Source organism: Carassius carassius, chromosome 1 (assembly GCF_963082965.1).
Source record: "Carassius carassius chromosome 1, fCarCar2.1, whole genome shotgun sequence".
In the NCBI taxonomy this organism is placed as follows: Eukaryota; Metazoa; Chordata; class Actinopteri; order Cypriniformes; family Cyprinidae; genus Carassius; species Carassius carassius.
In genome coordinates, this window is record NC_081755.1 from 49,676,684 (window position 1) to 49,696,256 (window position 19,573).

The 19,573-nt window shown below is 39.4% G+C and overlaps 1 protein-coding gene and 1 long non-coding RNA gene across 2 annotated transcripts in view; both read left to right on the forward strand.

Annotated features, from left to right (window-relative positions):
- Nucleotides 1-840: 840 nt before the first annotated feature.
- LOC132100297 (uncharacterized) lies at nt 841-2,044 on the forward strand. The gene is made up of 4 exons (XR_009423103.1): nt 841-928; nt 1,128-1,156; nt 1,442-1,510; nt 1,647-2,044. It is a non-coding gene; the product is annotated as an uncharacterized LOC132100297 (long non-coding RNA).
- A 6,630-nt stretch (nt 2,045-8,674) lies between these two features.
- The window catches only part of LOC132095180 (uncharacterized), a 57,228-nt gene continuing 46,329 nt past the window's right edge, over nt 8,675-19,573 (forward strand). Inside the window, exon 1 of the mRNA XM_059500016.1 lies at nt 8,675-8,762. Within this exon, the coding sequence (XP_059355999.1) occupies nt 8,702-8,762 (61 nt within the window). The 5' untranslated portion in view covers nt 8,675-8,701. The remainder of the gene's footprint in view (nt 8,763-19,573) is intronic.

The following is a 19,573-nucleotide window of genomic DNA, read 5'->3' on the forward strand; positions in this document are numbered from 1 at the left end:
GCTCATAAACCGTGTGTTCACACAAGACAGCACTTAGCCAGTAAAAACTAAGCTGCGTGCGACAGCACAAGACAAAATAGAACAAGAAAGCACACAGCCGATAACTCGAGCTGTGTGCAACAATACAAGACAACACTTTGAGACCACACGTTACCACAATAAAACAGAACAAGGAGCGCAAGTGTCCGATCCCCGACACGAAACTCAGCAAAACATGAGTGCGGGGATCTGAACACCACGCTCCAACAAGAAACAGGACACACAGACAAGAGCGCATGGCTCGAGCAGTCTCGAAGTCACGCACTCACATGAAAACAATGACATGAGGAGAGTGTCAGGGCTCTGTCACAAAACCATGAATAACACTAGACTGAAGTGACAGAACCCTGACAGTTTCCATCCATTGTGCTGAAGAGCAGAGCTCATGGTTTGGTTGTTTCTTCATGCAGTGAACACAGATGAGCAATGATAAACTGTGTTTTATTTATTATTTCACTACATATGATCTGCAGATGATCAGCTGCATGTTTTAACTGAAGTTAGTATGATTCGCTGGTTTATATGAATACTGTAACACTATTGCAGTGTTTAATCGACTATATTGTATATTTTTCTGTAAGCTTTAAGATAATGTAGACTTTATAACTACTGAACTAAGTGACAGCAGCTCAGAAAACAAGCACAGCTGAAATAAACTTACCATAAATTCACAAGTATGATAAATAAGGATAATTATGCTGTAAAATGTGTAATTTATCATTTTATTGGTAGTAATTTCTCTATATTCGGTTAAACACAGTAATATATTCGTGTCTCTCTTTCGTCTCTCTCTCAGTGATTGTGATTGTGATTGTGATTGTTATCGGTGTTTCGATCGCTCTTCTTCTTCCTGCTCTGATTCTTTGGCTGATTCGTAAAAAAAGAGCCGGTGAGTTTTTAGAGTTTCTCATATTCTGTAACAGCAGACAAAAAATATTCTAATCCAAAACATTTGATTTTTCAGATAAAATGAGAATCAATCAATCAATATTCCAGCACTAGGATTCTTCTAGACTGTTTTAGAAACTGATTGTCATCTGTATTAGAGACAGTTTGATCATAACTGTTCTCATGTCATTATTTTTCAGATGTCAGAAGAGAGACTGATGACTCTGTGGTGAGTTTTGTTGATCTATGAGTTATTAATAACCATAAACTCCACAGAAGACTGACTCTGAAATATCACACTCTTATTACTCACATTGGATCAGCACAAGTTAGTGTATTTCTACTGTTTCTGCTCTAAAGCTCACAGATAGATAGAAATATAATGTAACCAATGACACAATCAACATTTTAGATATTTGACAAACATTTGCAGTAAAATAATGAGTCTTCTTCACACAGTAGTGATGGATGGGTCTTTAACAGCTTGATCTGATGTATTTTCACTCGTGTTTAGGAGCAGACAGATGATGTGACTTATACTGAAGTTACTGTGTGCAGTAAAAACAGATCCAAGAAGAACAAGGTGAGCAAACAGTTCTTGATCTTCCCTAAACGTGACCTGTATTAGTTTTATTCTTATATAAATCTGTCTTGAATTGAGCTCAAACCTCATGCTGTAATAACTGTGGGTTGAAACAGAGACTGTAATGTTGATTCAGGTTCGCTGTGATGATAAAGTGACTTACGCTTCCATCAGAGCAACAAAAGCTGGAGCTCAGGAAAACTGCAGTCAACTTTATGCCTCTGTGAACAAGAACCATCACAAATCAGACAAATAATTATACAGAAACCACATGAGCAGAGCAATATGAACCGTGACTCCTGATGGTTTGATTCACTGCCATTATAATAATATCACATGTTAAGAAACCAGCTCTGATGTATTTGTAGTTATTGCTGATTCTGGTCAGATTATTGTGTTATTAGGGGATCCGTAGAGCACCAGTGATCCAGATTTAATCATATGAAAGACTTTATCTAGATTAATGTAATCCAAACCAATTTAGCTTTAAAAAACCATCAGAAAGTGAGATGATTACCTGATCCTGGATATAATTAACATGAATCTAATTAACAGCTAATTAACTGTCAGCTTGCACTAATTATGAGAACAGGTAAAGCTACATGATGATGTACTGTAAGTGTTTATCACAATGAGATAGCAATGATAATCTGGTGTTTGAATCATTTGAGCAGCTGTTTGTAATAGGATATTTTATTATTGACAAATAAAACATAACATGCCAAACATACATACACATACGTACATACATAAAAGTTACACACACACACACACACACACACACACACACACACACACACACACACGGTCCCACTTTATATTGTGTCCCTAATACCTGTGTACTTACACAGTAACTAGATGTGTACATAGTATGTAACCACAGTATAAGTACTTATTGGTACATAGTATCTACAGCTCTATTATTTGTGTAGCTGCACACATGTAACAACCCACTGAATGGTATCTGTGCAAGTACAAATGTGTAACAGGACTAACAGCACTTTTTAGAAAAGAAAGTGTTACACTTTATATTAGATTTATCATGTAATTACTCTGATTTTACACAGCAGCAGTCAGTAAGTTAGGCTTTACATATAAATTGTTTTTGGTGTCCTGAATGTTACACTTTATATTAAGTGGAAAGTTCCTGAGGAGTTACCATGTAAGTACACTAACTCCAACTCCAGATCTAACTCCTCACATTTTACATATCCCTACACCTACCCATCTCCATCACCTGGACCCCACTTCGCCCCTAAATCTACCCATCTCCACCTCCTGGATCCCACTTCACCCCTAAACCTACCCATCTCCACCCCCTGGATCCCACTTCAACCCTAAACCTACCCATCTCCACCCCCTGGATCCCACTTCACCCCTAAGCCTACCCATCTCCACCCCCTGGATCCCACTTCACCCCTAAACCTACCAATCTCCACCACCTGGATCCCACTTCACCCCTAAACCTACCCATCTCCACCTCCTGGATCCCACTTCACCCCTAAACCTACCCATCTCCACCCCCTGGATCCCACTTCACTCCTAAACCTACCCATCTCCACCTCCTGGATCCCACTTCCCCTAAACCTACCCATCTCCACCTCCTGGATCCCACTTCACCCCTAAACCTACCCATCTCCACCTCCTGGATCCCACTTCACCCCTAAACCTACCCATCTCCACCCCCTGGATCCCACTTCACTCCTAAACCTACCCATCTCCACCTCCTGGATCCCACTTCACCCCTAAACCTACCCATCTCCACCCCCTGGATCCCACTTCACCCCTAAGCCTACCCATCTCCACCCCCTGGATCCCACTTCACCCCTAAACCTACCCATCTCCACCTCCTGGATCCCACTTCACCCCTAAACCTACCCATCTCCACCTCCTGGATCCCACTTCACCCCTAAACCTACCCATCTCCACCTCCTGGATCCCACTTCAACCCTAAACCTACCCATCTCCACCTCCTGGATCCCACTTCAACCCTAAACCTACCCATCTCCACCTCCTGGATCCCACTTCACCCCTAAACCTACCCATCTCCACCTCCTGGGTCCCACTTCACCCCTAAACCTACCCATCTCCACCTCCTGGATCCCACTTCACCCCTAAACCTACCCATCTCCACCTCCTGGATCCCACTTCACCCCTAAACCTACCCATCTCCACCCCCTTGATCCCACTTCACCCCTAAGCCTGCCCATCTCCACCCCCTGGATCCCACTTCACCCCTAAACCTACCCATCTCCACCCCCTGGATCCCACTTCACCCCTAAGCCTACCTGGATCCCACTTCACCTCTAAACCTACCCATCTCCACCCCCTGGATCCCACTTCACCCCTAAGCCTACCCATCTCCACCTCTTGGATCCCACTTCACCCCTAAACCTACCCATCTCCACCCCCTGGATCCCACTTCACCCCTAAGCCTACCCATCTCCACCTCCTGGATCCCACTTCACCCCTAAACCTACCCATCTCCACCCCCTGGATCCCACTTCACCCCTAAACCTACCCATCTCCACCCCCTGGATCCCACTTCACCCCTAAGCCTACCCATCTCCACCTCCTGGATCCCACTTCACCCCTAAACCTACCCATCTCCACCCCCTGGATCCCACTTCACCCCTAAGCCTACCCATCTCCACCCCCTGGATCCCACTTCACCCCTAAACCTACCCATCTCCACCCCCTGGATCCCACTTCACCCCTAAGCCTACCCATTTCCACCTCCTGGATCCCACTTCACCCCTAAACCTACCCATCTCCACCTCCTGGATCCCACTTCACCCCTAAACCTACCCATCTCCACCTCCTGGATCCCACTACACCCCTAAACCTACCCATCTCCACCCCCTGGATCCCACTTCACCCCTAAACCTACCCATCTCCACCCCCTGGATCCCACTTCACCCCTAAACCTACCCATCTCCACCTCCTGGATCCCACTTCACCCCTAAACCTACCCATCTCCACCTCCTGGATCCCACTTCACCCCTAAACCTACCCATCTCCACCCCCTGGATCCCACTTCACCCCTAAACCTACCCATCTCCACCTCCTGGATCCCACTTCACCCCTAAACCTACCCATCTCCACCTCCTGGATCCCACTTCACCTCTAAACCTACCCATCTCCACCCCCTGGATCCCACTTCACCCCTAAACCTACCCATCTCCACCCCCTGGATCAAATAGTTACAATTACTCTTATACATATTGTTACATGTGTGTAGTTACACAAATAATAGAGCTGTAGATACAACCGATACAATGTACCAATGTGTACTTACACTGTGGTTACATACTAGTACATACACGTTTAGTTACTATGTAAGTACACAGGTATTAGGGACACTCAATATATATATATATATATATATATATATATATATATATATATATATATATATATATATATATATATATATATATATATATATATATAAAATTCATATGGTATGCTATGTCCTCGGTAGAAAACATTGGGACTCAGTTTCTTTAAAAAAAATAATAATAAAACACATGAATGAACATGCATAGGTAAAAACATTTTTTTTTAACCAAACTTTGTATAAAAGTTGATTTTCAAATATAACAGATTCAATATAGTTTTTTTTTTTTTCTCCAAAATGTGTGTTAAATGACCATAACAGGTTTTTATATGTATCTGTAAACTAAATCTAATTTACATATTTTGTTTTTGGGGAGACATGTAATGAACAAAAAACAGTGTAGTGAAAATAGTAATAATTGACAAGATTTCATATTATATGCTATTTCACAGAATATTGAAATATAATTTATTTCTCTATTCATTTGTTGTGTCTCATGCTTTTAGTCTCGGTGTCCTCATATGAGCACGTCTATGAAATCAACGTCATAACAGAAAGTCATATTTTGATTTGAAACCCCACAACATTTTCCTGAGAGACGTTGATTTATGACACACAATGTAAACATTTGATTTAAATGATAATTTCAAAATATGATCATATTTCCATAAGAGTGTCACTAAATTAATTTAGACTTTTTGTTGACCAAGGAGAGAAAGTGTTCATGGTGAAATAGCCAATCATTCGGCATCTCTGAAAAGCCCTGAATGTGTTGTGTGTGTACATGTGTGGCATGTACAGTCTCAGAGAAATTCACACAAATATAATGTCCTCATATGAGGCCGCAGGGTCTTAAGTAACAATAAATCTTTTCACTCAGTGTCAAATGATTATTAAACAGAAACACAAAGTATGATATATAACTCATTTTCATCATCTGCATCTGTCATGTAATGATTTTCATGGAGTTTAACTTCAGTCCAAGCCTCTGCACACAGAAATAAAGATTCTTTCAAATATGTCAATGAAAGTGTACTTCTCCATGTCTAAAACCACACTGGTTCAAAGTAATGACTGCTCACTGCATGTGTGTGTGTGTGTGTGTGTTCACTACTCACTGCTCTGTGTGTGTGTGTGTGTGTGTGTGTGTTACTATAGGGAGTGTGTGTGTGTGTGTGTGTGTGTGTGTGTGTGTTTTCACTACTCAATGATCTGTATTTGTTTGTTTGTGTGTGTGTGTGTGTGTACTTGTGATGAGTGAAATGCAGAGCATAAATTCCGAGTATGGGTTTCTATACTTTCTTTCTAATATTTTCAGAGCAGTGATCTCACTGTTGAGGTTTGGAAACATGTTATTGCTGGCTGTGAGAACTCAGTGTGTTTGACCGCAGAGGTTATTAAAGAAACTCGCTTGAAGAAAGAAGAGGAACTGGCATCTTCCCTGCCTGCTGGCAGCCATATCACCCTGGAGCCCAAGACTGGTTTCCCACTGAAGCTAAGCAGGGCTGAGCCTGGTCAGTACCTGGATGGGAGACCTCCTGAGAAAACTAGGTTGCTGCTGGAAGAGGTGTTAGTCAGGCCAGCAGGGGGTGCTCACCCTGTGGTCTGAAAAAGTGAAAAAAAAAAAAAAGTGAAAAAGTGAAAAGTGAAAGTAAAGTGACATTCAGCCAAGTATGGTGACCCATACTCAGAATTTGTGCTCTGCATTTAACCCATCCGAAATGCACACACACAGAGCAGTGAACACACACACACTGTGAGCACACACCCGGAGCAGTGGGCAGCCATTTATGCTGCGGCGCCCGGGGAGCAGTTGGGGGTTCGATGCCTTGCTCAAGGGCACCTAAGTCGTGGTATTGAAGGTGGAGAGAGAACTGTACATGCACTCCCCCCACCCACAATTCCTGCCGGCTCGGGACTCGAACTCACAACCTTTCGATTGGGAGTCCGACTCTCTAACCATTAGGCCACGACTTCCCACTATAGGGAGTGTGTGGGTCCTAGCGCCCCAGTGTAGTTATGGGGACACTATACTGTCAACAAGCACCGTCCTTCAGATGAGACGTTAAACCAAGGTCCTGACTCTCTGTGGTCATTAAAAATCCCAGGAAGTCTTTCGAAAAGAGTAGAGGTGTGACCTCGGCATCCTGGCTAAATTCGCCCATTGGCCTCTGACCATCATGGCCTCCTAACAATCCCCATATCTGCTGATTGGCTTCATCACTCTGTCTCCTCTCCACAGTAAGCTGGTGTGTGGTGGGCGTTCTGGTGCAATATGGCTGCCGTCGCATCATCCAGGTGGATGCTGCACACTAGTGGTGGATGAGGAGATACCCCCTGACTATGTAAGCGCTTTGAGTGCCTAGAAAAGGGCTTTATAAATGTAATGAATTATTATTATTATTATCTTAACCCACACACAACTGATGATATCTGAACCCAGTTTGGACTGATGGGTGTGAATTCTCACACATTCAGGGAGTGTTTCTTTTTTCTCACACATTTACAGAACTGTGCAAACAACAATGCAAAAAATCTAAATACTGAGAAAATCAGTATTTTAAAGTTGTCCAAATGAAGTCATTAACACTCCGTATAAATTAACAATAATTAAGAGTTGATATATTTACGGTAGATAATTTACAAAATATCTTCATGAAACAATATTTACTTAATATCCTAATGATTTTTGGCATGTAAGAAAAATCAATAATTGTGACCCATATACTGTATTGTTGGCTATTGCTACAAATATACCAGTGCTACTTCTGACTGCTTCTGTTCTCCAGGGTCACATTAGTCTCGCGGCACATACGTCTCCCAGAAATCCTGTAGAATTCAGGCAATCTGACGATGACTTTGAAACTCCTGAAGTGTTTCCACTTTTGTGTGTCGTATGCATCAGACATTCAGCTAACAGTCCATGGACATGACGTCTGAGACGTCAACACAACAGCAGCATCAGTCCGTGCTCAGCTCTCGAGAGAAAGTTTAATCTGTTGAGGTGTTTACAGAATGACCTGCGTGAGCTGTTACTATTGAACATCAACCACAAGTTTATCTTGAGGAACTGTTCTTATCACAGTACAAGTGTACTGTACATTACATTTTTATCATTAACGAAAATACATATTAGTTGTGAAAACTACTTGAATATGAGTGGATCTTGTTGTGGAGAGACTCGGCTTGCTTTCAAAAGAATCAGTCAAGAGACACAGAGACTCAGAAGTCAAAATGAGACTTTATTGAACAACGACAACAAAGCCGAGATGCCAGACATTTATCTGAAATCGTCTCTTATGCGGCTACTATTCTTATATAGTTTTATCATCACTTATCGTCCAGTAAGCATATGGACAGTTTTTTTATGTGTGTTACTCCCCTCACAATCTACAATTATTCATTAACTCCTTTGATTCTCCTTTATTGTGGGATTTTACCTGTTGGTCTATTTTTAAAAATAACCTTTTATTTACCCCTTTAAAGGAGCCCAGAGGTCTCCAGAGACACATACATTACACACGAGCTGTCAAAAGTTTAATAATCTTTACTCATCCTCCATACAGTTACAGTCATGTGACCATGAGGCCTTCATAATGCTTCTGGCTTTCATAAAATCTAAAAACTTATGCAAATGTCGTCTATTGGATAAATAAAGTATTTAATCAATATTAACAAGAGAAAAGTCAAGCAGCACTTCTCCATCACGCACAGGCATCGTCTCACTATAAAGCAGCATTTAAACACTCGGTCGATCAGATCAGAGGAAGTGAACAAACACAGGAAGAGCTGAGAGTATTTAAAGAGAGTTGAGAGAATATAATGAAGAGGAAGACTGACAGAAAGAGAAGATGGCTGATAAGTGTCACTTGTGTCTGCTGGGACTGATCTTTCTCTCTTCACTTCTCACAGGTAAAGACATCTGTGTTTTCTCTTCAAGACAGTTAGTGAATTAATCTGAGAAAGAGTTCATCTGAACATGATCAGTTTATTATTGGACAGATTCATGCTGTGATCTCAGAGGTGTGTCGTGCTACAGAACATACTGCTGATACTGGACATAGAGCTCTCATTTATAAACGTGTGCACAACATTTACATAGAATATGCATACGCAATTTCCAATACATATCAGGATTTATAAAAAATTAATCTGACGTAAATATTTACGCACCGTACTACAATTTAGACCATGTGTACAAACTCTTTTCCTGGAGTAAAGTAATGAAGTAATCAACGATTTTAAACTTTGATATACACAGTTACATGAAATATTCTACTCCCATTAATGGAGATAAACATTGAAATTACATAAAGTAATTACGCAGAAGTTATATTACCAAAAATGATATGAACCCTTATGAAAAAGAAGTTTATTCAAGTGTGCTATTAGTATACTTCTTTTAAAATAAACTACTCAGAAATGGGCTTTATGTACTCCTCAGAAATATACTTAAAATGACATTTAAGTATACTTGACTCATATTTACAAAAAGTCTAAATATATTTGAGCTATACTCCTAGAATCCATGTTTTCATTATTATACAGTAGAGAGCGCTAGTACACATCTTCTGTACAGAATTTCCAAAAAACACAAATGAAGAAGAATCAACTAACAGATACTAACACATGTAATCTAACACAATCATCTGACATGAAACAGCATCAAAACTGTAATCAATCTGAATCCAAATCATAGTCTTTTTTCAGCTTTTTGTTCAAAATGTTATTTCTATATTTTCCATGAAACACATTAAAGTGTTTTAAAAAGAATGCATGAAGCTTGAATACAATGTTTTTGTTTACAAGCATATACTCTGTTCTTTCTTTGGATGTTTTGTATGCTCAGATATTCATGTAACAAAATATAAACACATTAAAACCTAAATATGGGCACAGTAGTATACTTAAAGCATGATGTAAAGTTCACTTAAAGAGTATACTTGCAGTATAAAACTACTTTTCCTGTAGCATGCTATGTTTTAACTATAGCGAGGAGTGCTATAGATGCATAATAATTCATCTTTAAACTAAACTGCAGATCTCATGTTATGAGAAAAAAAAATTTTTGGAGATAAATGCTCATTGATATTATGGGAAACAATGCTGGATTCAGCAGTCGAACGGTCCATTGTCCGGTTTGAATAGATCCAATGATAATAGTTTACTGTACAACTGCAGCTGCACAGAGGTGTTGATGTCGTATGAAGTCATCTCCACAACATTATGAAAAATAACACTATATCTGAAGGATACAACTTAAAGAAAACAAAGATTTGCACAATTCATTTTTAAAATCCTTTGTCAGTGAAGTGCGAGTCAAACAGTTGTATTTCCCCAACAATAAATACAAGCCTATCTGTTTCCACTAAAAATAGCTAAATGATGTTCACCTTAACTTCATTCATTTAATTTGATTTAAATTGTTTAAAACAACTGAAATACTATTTGTCCAGTAGAAAGAATGAGATCAACTCTATTCTAAAATATTTTTATACCATTATGTTTTTATAGATATTTTGATATATTTGTTCCAAAACATAACATGGATACTGGTTGATGCCACAGTTGGTGTCTATATTCAGAATCTCATATTTCCCTAATGTCTTGTACCTCTGACAGTGTTAAACATGGTGTCATGTGGATGGGAATATGCATAGAAATGATATGCAGATGAGGTTATGTATAGTAAAACTAGGCATTGTAAGCTCCATATATGGTGATTTTGGGGAGGAGTCGAGGTGGAGATGCACCTACGCACAATCTTCCCCTGACTGGGATTTATAAAGGGATTTTTGCGCAGGTTGTGATGTGCGCATGGTTTTATAAATCTGAAAACTTTTGTGCATACGCAAAGTCTAGCTTTTGTGTCTAAGTACACTTTTAGGATGAAATCTATGGAGAGTTTTATAAATTAGACCCCAGAACATCCCATGATGGTTAAATCAACAGTTATATTTAGTTTTTTTTTTAAAAGAAAGAAAAAAAAACTACGAAAATTAAGTAAAAAAAAAAAATTAAGTAAATTAAGAGCCGTCAGTGTAATGAAACGTATTAACAAAAACAAAAAGACAGTTACTGCAGTAGTAATTTCCTATATGTTCTGTCAGATTGATGATTTATGACCTGATTTATTGATTGACAGGTTGTCATATGTCAAATGTACACCTGGTCAGATTTATGAGCTGATTTATGGCTACATGACCCCTCTGTCACCCTGACTGACACGATGATGGTGTGTGTAAATCAAAAGATCAGACAGATGTTAGATTTGACTTTTGATGTATTTATGACTGGTTTTATGATTGTTTTCATATCTAACCTGTGCCATGGGGTTTTTATGGAGTTCCTTCCTGACCAGTTTTTCACTTCCAGTCTGGAGGTGTTTGGGTTCTTCCTGATTGTGGAAAAAATGGCTGAGCAAAGGGTGTGTATGATCACCTTGACAAGATCCATGTTTGTTTGATATATATGGTATTATAGGTGTTAACACCTAGACACCAACAGTGTGGCTACTGGCCGGTCTACATCCACTGGTTGAGGCCAGTAGATACTGGATCCTGTAAAAAAAAGGAGTCATTAGTTTCTTAATTTTCATAGGTTTAGCACAGGAATAATGATGCAAAATAACAAACAAAGATAATGGGAAGGTATTTTAAGCCGAGCAGCAGTAAGAATATAAACAAAATCAAAGAAAGTCTAAGAATTTTTGATTTTTATCCATCCATCTATTCACTCTCCAAACCACTTATCCTCTTGGGCCACAAATGCATCCAATTAATGGTATTAACACCAGTTGTAGAAATTGTGGCACAGAGAGTGATGTTGCCTCCTCGTTGTCCAAGGACATTGACTGTAGCACGATGGACAATCACATTTCTCCCTCTTCTCCCTTTTTTGTGAAGATTAAAGCCTGCTTCATCAATATACAGGTACTCATTATGAGTTGCACTGCTATACAGTGCCAAGATTCTCTAGAGTAAAAAGAACAAATGGTACAATACAGTAAGTTACTGTTTTACAGTAATGGCATTGATTGCAGTTAATACTACTGTGAAACCGTTACTGAAGTTTGAGTTCACACTTTGAAGCAGCAGTATACAAATACAAATGCACACAAAAAGGTATTTTCTCAAATGATATAAGTGACCATTGTGCTGTTGGTATGATTAGAAACTGCAAACTTAAAAAGGCAGTGCCACAAATTGTGGAGAAAAGGTATTTCAAATTATTTGATCAGCAAGCTTTTATCCATGATATTTTTCATTTTGGTTGGAAAAAGGTTTGTTTAATTCCTGACGTCGAATTGGCTTGGTCGTATTCTAAAGATTAATTTGTGTGTATTTGAAATAAACATGCACCACTGAGAAAGTTCAAAGTGAAGGGGAGGAAAAATCCCTAGTTTTCTAATGTATTATCCACTCTGTTGCATGAACGGGATTTGGCCGGGGCAAAGGAAAGGAAATCTGGGCAAGAAAATGATTGGGTTAATTTCAGATATAGAAATAAATGTATTACACAAATACATAAAGCTAAGTCACAGTTCTATCTTGATGAGACAACAAGAAATAAAAAAAAAACAGCTACATTTTGGAAAATTATAAATTCAATGAAAACAGTACAAAACTCTTCTTTTTCCGCACTTCCTAAATTTGTAAAGGTAAATAATGTACAAGTTAATGATAAAAATGATATAGTTGATTTATTTAACAATCACTTTGCCTCTGCCAGATCCCTTTTCAAGCCAGAGCTAGGACATCTTTCATCTCCAGCTTTTTCTAACGCCAATGTTTGGGAGTCAAAAACCTCTTTACTTTTGAGCCAATTTCAAGAGAGAGGGTTTTACTCGCGTTACAAAACATAAATTGTAAAATGTTAGCTGGACCTGATGGGCTTGACCCTTTCCTCCTGAAACTTGTGGCTTATATTATTGTTGAACCAATAACTTATATTTTTTATTTATCTTTGGAACAAAACATTATACCCTTTACAACATTATAATATATATCTTGGAAGACAGCGTAAGACCACTTTTTAAAAATGGGGACCCAACTATAATGGACAATTATCGTCCTATTTCAAAACTCTCAGTAATAGCTAAAATGTTTGAGTCATTGGTTAGTGATCAGTTAAAGGACTTCTAAATAGTAAATAATAATCTTATTCCTTTTCAATCAGGTTTTAGGAAAGGGTATAGTACCATCACAGCAGTCACAAAGGTTGTTGATGATATTGTTGGTGCTATTGACTAAAGAATCCTGTGCTGCATTATTTATTGATCTTTCAAGATTTTTTGATACAGTTGATCACGCTATTTTGTTAAAACATCTGTCTAAAATTGGGATGTCTGATAATGCTATTGAATGGTTTAAAAACTGTCTAGTAGATATCAGTGTGTCACTTGTGAAGGCATTATATCAGGGGAGGCAGAACTAATGGTTGGAGTCCCTCAAGGTTCCATATTAGGGCCTTTGTTGTTAACAATCTACATAAATTCTATTTGTACAAATGTAGATTTAGCTGTACATCTCTATGCGGATGATTCTATCATATACAGTACTGCTAGATCTCCTTGTGAGGCATTTAATAAATTGTAGGATGCTTTTACAGTTTTACAAAATAATTTACTTAAATTAAAATTGGTACTTAATTCTAAAAAGACAAAATTTATGTTATTTACTCATTCTAGGAAGGTACAGGATTTGCCTCAAATTATTACTCAGAAAATTTAAAGAGTGACATGTTATAATTACGTGTTATAAAAAAAGCTAACTTTTAAACCCCATGTAGATGAGTTGGTAAAAAAGTTGAGAGTTAAACTAAGATTTTATTATGGAAATAAGGTTTGTTGTAATTTAAAGGCAAGAAAGGAACTTGTTGCTGCTATAGTTTTATCTGTTTTAGATTATGGAGATATTCTGTACATGCAGCAAAGTCTGTTTTACATTCATTGGATTCTGTGTACCATTCTGCCCTACGCTTTGTCACTAAAGCTGAGTATTTTACACATCATTGTAGTTTGTATAGTTTATCAGGTTGACCTTCACTCTCAATTCGTAGACAGCATCACTGGCTTATTTTTTATTTATAAGGCAGTGTTAGGACTGTTGCCTTCTTATTTATCAGTTTTCTCTTTTGTAGAAAACAATAGATACAATCTTAGATCTAATAATAGCATTATTTTTGCTACACCTGCTGTAAAATCTGAATTTGGTAAAATCCGTTACAATGCTCCTTCAACCTGGAATGCTTTGCAGAAACAGTTGAAGATAAGCACTATTATCCGACTTAATGATTTTAAATTATATGTCACAGAAGCCTTCAGCTATAAGTGTGATTGTATATAGGCTGTTGTTCTGTTTTGATTCTTGTATGGCGCTTCATGTAGCTGTCATAAAGCATGAAGTAGGATGTCTTGGTTATTTTGTTATTATGTTTTATTTTGTTTGTTGTTGTATCTGACTTTTGTCTTTGTTATGTGTTTTGGTATGGTTTATGTGGTGTTAATATGTTATTGTGTAATTTGGTATGCTTTGTTTGTTGTAGATGAGGTTTTTCTTTTCATTTCTTCTTCTTTTTTTACATTTTAAGTGCTGCCTTTCTTGGCCAGGGACCATTTGAAAAAGAGACTATCATCTCAATATGATTTCTTCTGGTTAAATAAAGGAATGATAATAATAAATAATAGTATACAAAGATATGCCTAAATATTTTCCCTTACAGTAGCATGGAATAGTTTATGGACACATACTTAAAATTCAGGAAAAATATATCTTTGTGTTGACTGTAAAAATGCAGTAATTGGGTTGCACATACAGTACTTGAACAAAACTCGAATCGCAACTCCTTCACTCTAACAGAGTTCCTCTCAAAGGGCACTTTGTGTACGTGCTTCATTCGGATTGCATTTCTCCTTACAACACGATCAGTTGTGGAGAGACTGCATTGGTGGATATTGTGTAACAGTTGATTTGCCTGTGTTATTCTTTGAGGCTGAGAGTGTTGTTCAGGACCACCATGTCAACAATGGCATACTCTTGTTCAATTTAAAGAAGTCTTGTTCGTCCATCTGCAACTGTATGTTCTCTAACTTCAATTCTGAAAAATGTTTGGACAAGCAGGAACATTTACTGTAGAAATCTAGACCTATTTCAAACAAGACTACATGGACTCTCATTGTAGTAGTAGAATGATAGTGGATATGGTCAATAAGTGTTGCTCTGATTTCATTTGAGACATGTGTGTATCCTATACTTCTTACTTCTCCTCCCTCCTCTTACAGCTTGCACTCTTCTTGTATTTTCTACTCTTTTTCTTTCCACTATACCATTGCCCTCCAATCTATCCATCTCTTCTCCCTCTACTCCTCTTCCTACATCCTCAGCTCTTCTTTCTCTTTCTCCTACATCCTCAGCTCTGAAGGCTGGAGTAATGATGCTAAAAATTCAGCTTTGCATCACAGGAAAAAAATATTTTTTAAAAACTATATTCAAATAGAAAACTATTATTTTAAATTGTAATAATATTTCACAATATTACTGTTTTTTCTGTATTTTTGATCAAATAAATGCAGGCTTGATAAGCAGAAGAAACTTCGTTCAAAAACATTAAAAGTAGTAATGTTTCCAAACTTTTGGTCTGTACTGTATATATATATATATATATATATATATATATATATATATATATATATATATATATATATATATTATGAGATATATTATTTGTATTTTAAAAATGTTTATATATAAATGTATAAAACATCTGATGCTGAATTATCTTCATGTTAAGAGTGTGTTTGTGATTCGAACAGCTCTCTGATCAAGAAAAACAGTTTATTCTGGAGAGTGGGTTGTTTGGATCAAGTGAAGAAAAATTTATATATATTTTTATAATTACTTTTTCCATTGTTGGGGTCACAATGACCACAAATATATTTTTTTTCTAGGAAGTGGTTTACTAATTCTCTCACAACTTTTCTGATATATATTTTTGTAAATATATATTGAACCATTATAAAATAAATATTTTTAAGGTTAAGGTTAATAAGTTAATAAGGTTAGAATTAGTTTTTGTTGTTTGAGGTATTTTGAAGAGCCTGCTTTTGCAATAATGCCACATTAATTTGCAGAAATGCCACACAAGTTGTGACTAAATCTTGATTGCAGGCATATATGTTTTTCAATCTAAAAAGTAAAAGCAAAACAATTTTATTTTACTTATATATAAATAAAAAAACAAAACAAAAAAAAAAACAAATAAAAAAAAACTAGAATAAGCAGATATGATTGTTGTGTTTGTGTGTGTGTGTGTGTGTGTGTGTGTGAATGAGTGCTCGTTCCACATTGTATTTGTGCTTTAGTATCAGGCCTTCGTTTTTGTGCGGACATTTTCAGATTTATGTAGGATTTATTGATTTTATTTGCCAATTTCAAAAAAATAAACTCAATAAAAGTGTTTTTGTGTGTGTGTGTGTGTGCACACGTGTGCGTGTATATGTGAGTGATTATGTCTATTCTACATTACATTTGTGCTCTTGTACCAGGCCTTAATTTCTGTGTGGAAATTTTCAGATTTATGATGGATTTATTGATTTTTTCTGACAAAGAATAAACTTTATAAATAAAAAATTATATATTTTATATTTATGTGGAAAAGTCACGAAATCTTATTCCATATTTATAAGGTGAAGGCAACCATTTTTTTAACAAAGTAAAAGTTGATTGGGTCGTCTTGACCTCAGGCACAGACTGAAGGTTAAACAGCTCAGTGTATGTCACAGCACACAAATCCAGCTCACGAGAATGATCACCTCCAGAGAGACTCGAGCCACTGCTGAATCCAGCGGCCGAAGGGAACATGTGCTGCTGTTCAGTGTTTGTAGTGTTAATAAACTACTCTGGGTCTGATCTGTTTTCTCAGAGCTGGAGAGAGAAAAGCAGCACGTTACAATCCATGAGAAGAAACACTTTAGAGACGCAGGTGTAGTGTGTGTGAAGACTTTCTGTTTGACCAAGCTGGAGTTGATGCTAATCTTTCTCTCTTCACTTCTCACAGGTAAAGACATCTGTGTTTTCTCTTCAAGACAGTTAGTGAATTAATCTGAGAAAGAGTTCATCTGAACATGATCAGTTTATTATTGTGTTACAAACAGAACATACTGGATTATTCCTGAACGCACTAAAACTAGACGCTTTCACACTCAAACATCTGATGCTGAATTATCTTCATGTTAAGAGTGTGTCACGGGGTGACTAAAAGCCGGAACTTTTCTTTTTGTTCCCCACCCCCCCACCCACCCTGGACGTCTTTCCGGAAACCCAGAGTCCGATTCCGGTGGCTAGTGCGCATGAGCCTAAGACAGCTCACATTGATTATGAGAGATTGGCCGCACCTGTGGGAGGAGAACAAAGACGCGAGTGATATGCGAGAGAGACAGATAAAAGCAGCGTTCTACAGGAGTGTGGGTGCGTAAGCTGTGACGTTGATAATTTGTGGCGCGAGCTTCTTGGGGAAAAATCAGCAAGTGCAGTGTTGGGAAGACGTGCTTAGTCCATCTGGCCAGCTTCTTCCAGCGAATCCGTGCATGTGGTGATGAATTACCGGCAGTGGAGTTGAGGAGGGAAGGATTATACATCGGAGATACCACTTGAAAGATAAGTGTTCCACTTTGTGTTGTGAGAAAAAAAAGGAGACCGTAGAGGAACATCCTTGACTGTGTTATCAGGAGTAAAGCTGTGTTGTTTCACTAGATGTCCGCCATCGACCTGCATGGAAATATCTCGCTGGACTTGAACATTGTTCTAGTTTTGGGAATTGGAGTGATACTGCGGTGTCTGCTGAACTTTGCACGATTAATGAGAGTGATATTGTGGTGATTGCACGTGTGGGGTGAAGTACAGTGTTTGCAGCGAGGGAAAGAGTGCAGCAACAACGTGTCGATGGACGGAGGATCCAAGCATCTAAGTTGAACGCAACCACAGTCTAAAGCGCTGTCTTCTATGCTGAGCCACCACAGCTGAATGCCCATTGTGAGTACTCTCCCTTGAAGTTACACTGAACGTTCTGAATGTCTCCTCTCTTTATGCTGTTGCATTGATGCCTATATGCTGAGTCACCACAGTCTAAAACGCTGTCTTCTATGCTGAGCCACCACAGCTGAACGCCCATTGTGAGTACTCTCTCTTGAAGTTACACTGAACGTTCTGAATGTCTCCTCTCTTTATGCTGTTGCATTGATGCCTATATGCTGAGTCATCACAGTCTAAAGCGCTGTCTTCTATGCTGAGCCATCACAGCTGAACGCCCATTGTGAGTACGCTCTCTTGAAGTTATACTGAGCAGCCTGAAGGTCCTTCCTCTTAAGCTGTATGCTTTGAAGCCGCAGTCTCACGCCACTACCTTCAAGAGCCTTGTCCCCTACGTCGAAGCACCACCATTGAAGGCCTGACCTGACTACCCAAACTACGATCTCTACCAACCTGAAGCGGTGACCCGAGTTCAATCCAGATCCCCAGAGGTCCTCCTGTCAGACCAGGGCCCAAACTTTGAGTCACGGGTGATCACTGAATTGTGCCAACTTTATGGGTGCCGTAAGACCCACACTACCCCGTACCACCCCCAGGGGAATGGGGGGTGCAAGAGATTCAACCAGACCCTATTGAGTTTGCTGGGGACCTTAGAGGCGGACCAGCAGAGCGCATGGGCAGAATGCCTCCCTTCCCTATTACAAGCGTATAACAATAGCATCCACAGCACCACAGGCTTCGCCCCCGCTTTCCTTATATTCGGGAGGCACGTAAGGTTGCCCGTTGACCTCCTTTGGGGAACCGTACCGGCAACGGGTACCCCGAGTACTACCGAGTGGGTGAGTCGGCATCACCAACAGCTACACTCCGCCTGCGAGAGAGTCACCGAATACCTAAGCAGGACTGCAGCTAAGAGTAAGAGACTGTACAATCGTAATGCTAAAGAGGCCCCGTTGTTGCCGGGAGAGCGAGTAGTAGTGAGGGATAATCGACGTCAAGAAAAAGGGAAGTTGAGTGATCGGTGGGAGGCTACGCCTTATGTGGTGGACCGGCAAAAAGATCCAAATCAGCCGGTATACGTCCTCCGCTCCGAGGGGAGGCTGGGCCCCGAAAGAGTGTTACACCGTAACTTGCTTCGGCCCTGTCCCAACTATCCGGGACCCGCAAGGAGGGTCCCGACGCCCCCTGGGATGCCTGAACCCCTAAGAATAGGCTGGGGGGTGATTCCTGAGGAACCAGAACCCGTAGCGGACCGTGGACCTTTACCACCCCCGCCATTACCACCCCGACGCTCACAGCGCGACAATCGGGGACAACCGCCGGCGAGGTATGGTGAATGGACGTCTGGTCTGGGGTTCTAGGGACTAGAACCCATTGGTAGGGGGGGATGTCACGGGGTGACTAAAAGCCGGAACTTTTCTTTTTGTTCTCCCCCCCCCCCACACCCTGGACGTCTTTCCGGAAACCCAGAGTCCGATTCCGGTGGCTAGTGCGCATGAGCCTAAGACAGCTCACATTGATTATGAGAGATTGGCCGCACCTGTGGGAGGAGAACAAAGACGCGAGTGATATGCGAGAGAGACAGATAAAAGCAGCGTTCTACAGGAGTGTGGGTGCGTAAGCTGTGACGTTGATAATTTGTGGCGCGAGCTTCTTGGGGAAAAATCAGCAAGTGCAGTGTTGGGAAGACGTGCT